Source organism: Oncorhynchus keta, unplaced genomic scaffold (genome assembly GCF_023373465.1).
Source record: "Oncorhynchus keta strain PuntledgeMale-10-30-2019 unplaced genomic scaffold, Oket_V2 Un_contig_30242_pilon_pilon, whole genome shotgun sequence".
Lineage (NCBI taxonomy): Eukaryota > Metazoa > Chordata > Actinopteri > Salmoniformes > Salmonidae > Oncorhynchus > Oncorhynchus keta.
The window spans coordinates 115,001-120,000 of record NW_026286963.1 but is presented as its reverse complement, the minus strand read 5'-3'; the positions used below and the strand labels follow the sequence as shown (position 1 = coordinate 120,000).

Below are 5,000 nucleotides of genomic sequence, written 5' to 3'. Positions count from 1 at the left end.
GGGGTTTGATGGTAGTGAGTGGGGTTTGATGGTAGTGAGTGGGGTTTGATGGTAGTGAGTGGGGTTTGATGGTAGTGAGTGGGTTTGATGGTAGTGAGTGGGGTTTGATGGTAGTGAGTGGGGTTTGATGGTAGTGAGTGGGGTTTGATGGTAGTGAGTGGGGTTAGATGGTAGTGAGTGGGGTTAGATGGCAGTGAGTGGGGCTAGATGGCAGTGAGTGGGGCTAGATGGCAGTGAGTGGGGCTAGATGGCAGTGAGTGGGGCTAGATGGCAGTGAGTGGGGATGGCAGTGAGTGGGGTTTAGATGGTAGTGAGTGGGGTTAGATGGTAGTGAGTGGGGTTTAAATGGAAGTGGGTTGGGTTAGATGGTTATACGTACAGCATTATGCCTTCAGTGAGTGGGTTTAGATGGCAGTGAGTGGGTTTAGATGGCAGTGAGTGGGTTTAGATGGCAGTGAGTGGGTTTAGATGGCAGTGAGTGGGTTTAGATGGCAGTGAGTGGGTTTAGATGGCAGTGAGTGGGTTTAGATGGCAGTGAGTGGGGTTAGATGGCAGTGAGTGGGGTTAGATGGTAGTGAGTTGGGTTTAAATGGAAGTGAGTGGGGTTAGATGGTTATACATACAGCATTATGCCTTCAATGAGTGGGTTTAAATGGTAGTGAGTGGGGTTAGATGGTAGTGAGTGGTAGTGAGTGGGGTTTAAATGGTAGTGAGTGGGGTTAGATGGTTATACATACAGCATTATGCCTTCAGTGAGTGGGTTTAAATGGTAGTGAGTGGGTTTAAATGGTAGTGAGTGGGGTTAGATGGTAGTGAGTGGTAGTGAGTGGGTTTAGGTGGTAGTGAGTGGGTTTAGATGGTAGTGAGTGGGGTTAGGTGGTAGTGAGTGGGGTTTAAATAGAAGTGAGTGGGGCTAGATGGTTATACATACAGCATTATGCCTTCAGTGAGTGGGTTTAGATGGTAGTGAGTGGGGTTAGGTGGTAGTGAGTGGGGTTTAAGTTGTAGTGAGTGGGTTTAGATGGAAGTGAGTGGGGTTAGGTGGTAGTGAGTGGGGTTTAAATAGAAGTGAGTGGGGTTAGATGGTTATACATACAGCATTATGCCTTCAGTGAGTGGGTTTAAATGGTAGTGAGTGGGGTTAGATGGTAGTGAGTGGTAGTGAGTGGGGTTTAAATGGTAGTGAGTGGGGTTAGATGGTAGTGAGTGGGGTTAGATGGTTATACATACAGCATTATGCCTTCAGTGAGTGGGGTTAGATGGTAGTGAGTGGGGTTAGATGGTTATACATACAGCATTATGCCTTCAGTGAGTGGGGTTAGATGGTTATACATACAGCATTATGCCTTCAGTGAGTGGGGTTAGATGGTAGTGAGTGGGGATTAAATGGTTCCTCCATACACATTACACACTGTTAACCCTATATCACCCTTCTCCTCCATACACACTGTTAACCCTATATCACCCTTCTCCTCCATACACACTGTTAACCCTATATCACCCTTCTCCTCCATACACACTGTTAACCCTATATCACCCCTATCTCCTCCATACACACTGTTAACCCTATATCACCCATATCTCCTCCATACACACTGTTAACCCTATATCACCCCTGTCTCCTCCATACATACTGTTAACCCTATATCACCCCTGTCTCCTCCATACACACTGTTAACCCTATATCACCCTTCTCCTCCATACACACTGTTAACCCTATATCACCCCTTTCTCCTCCATACACACTGTTAACCCTATATCACCCCTGTCTCCTCCATACACACTGTTAACACTATATCACCCCTGTCTCCTCCATACACACTGTTAACCCTATATCACCCCTGTCTCCTCCATACACACTCTTAACCCTATATCACCCCTGTCTCCTCCATACACACTGTTAACCCTATATCACCCCTGTCTCCTCCATACACACTGTTAACCCTATATCACCCCTGTCTCCTCCATACACACTATACACTGTTAACCCTATATCACCCCTGTCTCCTCCATACACACTATACACTGTTAACTCTATATCACCCTTCTCCTCCATACACACTGTTAACCCTATATCACCCCTGTCTCCTCCATACACACTGTTAACCCTATATCACCCCTGTCTCCTCCATACACACTGTTAACCCTATATCACCCCTTTCTCCTCAATACACACTGTTAACCTTTTACTGCAGTGGGCTAAATCAGGGTCACACAGAGTATTTCTTGGTAGTCAAACGAATCTACTTTGAAACAAAAGTATACACCTCACATATATGGTTATGGGCTTACAAAAAGAGGACACCTGTACAATGTCAGATATAGAGTTGAAATGTATTAAATTTTGAGTTTGCATCCCAATATTACACTTGATATACATCACAGAAGACTGAAATATAACTAAACGATTTGACGTAAAAACACCGGATTTTCGTCTATGAAAAATATGAATAACATTCCACCCATGAGGCCACTAGAGGGTGCTTTTGGTCATTCGACTGCAGGAAAGAGCTACTATATCTCCCCTATCTCCTCCATAGGTAATCTATGTGACCAGGAACCCTAAAGACATCCTGGTGTCCTACTTCCACTTCTCTAAATTCATGAAGAATCTGGACAGTCCAGAAGACTATGACGAGATGCTGGACAAGTTCTTCTGTGGATGGAGTGAGTGCCACTGTTCACCCTCCCTCCATCACATGGCACTTCTTTGGCCAAATTGTCTTCATCAGTGTAACACAGTATCATACAAAACCGTAAGCTAATGAACAACTAACACGCACTGACTAGCACTTACTGTCTGCTGTCCTATGTGAACCCATCTCTTCAGTGCTTGGTGGCTGCTGGTTTGACCATGTCAGAGGATGGTACAACAACCAGGACAAATACAACATCCTGTTCCTCAGCTATGAAGAGATGATCAAGGTAACATGACATTTACACTGATTAACGCTGTATGTGCCACATGAATACCTACAGCACGGCACTGACCCGTTATAAGATGCAGTAGCCTACATCAATGATGCATCTGATACCACTGCAACAAGTGGCGCAACAGATGCAGTATTACCTGTGTAATGATCATGATCATGCTGTTTAATCAGCTTCTTAAAATGCCACACCTGTCAGGTGGACGGATTATCTTGGCAAAAGATAAATGCTCTCTAACAGGAATGTAAACAAATGTGTGCACAAAATTTGAGACAAATAAGCTTTTTGTGCTTATGAAAGATTTCTGGGATTTTTTAAATTTCAGCTCATGAAACATGGGACCATCACTACAAATGGTTTATATTTCTGTTCATTTTACATGCCATATTGGTTGTATTTCATGTGTCCTGCTACAACAGGACCTGAGATCGGTGGTAGAGCGTCTGGCTGAGTTTGTTGGGAAGAGCCTATCTGATGCAGCTATAGACAGCATAGTGGAGAAAGTCACCTTCAATAACATGAAGAAAGATGACAAGGCCAACTATGAGTTCTTGCCTGAGATCGTCAATGACAAGAAGAAGGGGAAGTTCCTACGCAAAGGTGAGGAAAATAAGAAATGTTCAGAGGCTTTATTGTTGAAATTGATTCATGAAAAACATGAGTATAGGTTTGTACTGGTAGTGAGTGGGGTTAGATGGTTTTGGGGCAGAAGGGGTGGGGGCAGAAAAGAGAGGGGGTGTATTTAAGGAGGTTTTCAGAACTTCCCGTCTGAAAGTGAGCCCCCTAGCCCCCCCTTCCAGTGTCAATGTATCTGAAATACATCAAGCATAGCTTTATCTATTTCATAGCTTTATTGGCAGGTAGCCTAGAGGTTAGTGTGTTGGGCCAGTAACCGAAAGGTTGCTAGATCGAATCCCCGAGCTGACAAGGTACAAATCTGTCGTTCTGCCCCTGAACAAGGCAGTTAACCCACTGTTCCTAGGTCGTCATTGTAAATAAGAATGAGTTTTTAACTGACTTGTCTAGTTAAATAAAAGGCTACATAAAAATAATGAACAAAACAATCTCTCTCTCTCTCTCAGGTACCATAGGAGACTGGAAGAACTCGTTGACGGTGGCTCAGAGTGAACACTTTGACCAGATCTATCAGGAGAGGATGAAGGACCTGTCTCTCACCTTCGTCTGGGACATCACAGAGCTTCACGGCTGATACAGACACACAGTGGTGGTTCTAGTTTTTATTTTTTGATTTGACCTTTATTTGACTTATTTTACTAGGCAAGTCAGTTAAGAACACATTCTTATTTTCAATGTTTGTACGGCTCCTTGGGCTAACTGTCCCTTCAGCATCATTCAGCACTAAATAAATCATTACAACATATAAAAATACTCAAATAAGACTCATAAATATCAAAAAGAAGTAACAAAGACAAATATAAAAAAATTGTGGAATATAAATACAATTAAAAAGAGAATTGAATTATTAGCCCGTTGCTAACAAAAACACACAAATAAAACTCAATTGCACAAATCCTATATTACACAAATAGAATAACACATGTATAAAGAAGAGAACCTGATTATTACACTACTGAACTTCAAACAAGAAACACACAACTAAATTGCACAACTAATTGCATTAGTACTGTACTAAATTAGAGGTGCGCTATTTGATAGATTCCTCCCTCTGGCTTCCAGTGGGGAGACCTGAGGTCAACCTACCCCCGCCCCCCTCCCCATCTCGTACTTCTGAGTGGGAGGCCTGCCTAGCTCACAAACTAGAATCAGGGTGCCCACTCCGACAAGGTTCATTTACCCACAGTCCCACACGGTGACATGATATCATTGATGTAATGAGCAAATGAGCGATGGAAAACCGATCATGTCACCATTCAGAATATTATTATTATTTTTATTTTGTGTGGGTGCCCCATGCTGCCCCCGGCAAGATGCCACCCTGGGCGGCTGCCCATGTCACCTATGCCTAAATCCTCCACTGCATAAACAATACTTTCACTCACTCACACACACACACAAATACATACTCTCTCTCGCTCTCTCTCACACAC

General features: G+C 43.4%; 1 protein-coding gene across 1 annotated transcript in view; it reads left to right on the top strand.

Moving 5' to 3' along the window:
• The window catches only part of LOC127923623 (amine sulfotransferase-like), an 8,528-nt gene that overhangs the window by 3,366 nt on the left and 162 nt on the right, over positions 1–5,000 (top strand). The window contains exons 3-6 of the mRNA XM_052507631.1: positions 2,541–2,667; positions 2,831–2,925; positions 3,351–3,531; positions 4,014–5,000. The exon at positions 4,014–5,000 is cut by the window's right edge and continues 162 nt beyond it. Coding sequence (XP_052363591.1) covers positions 2,541–2,667; positions 2,831–2,925; positions 3,351–3,531; positions 4,014–4,141 — 531 coding nt within the window. The 3' untranslated portion in view covers positions 4,142–5,000. The remainder of the gene's footprint in view (positions 1–2,540; positions 2,668–2,830; positions 2,926–3,350; positions 3,532–4,013) is intronic.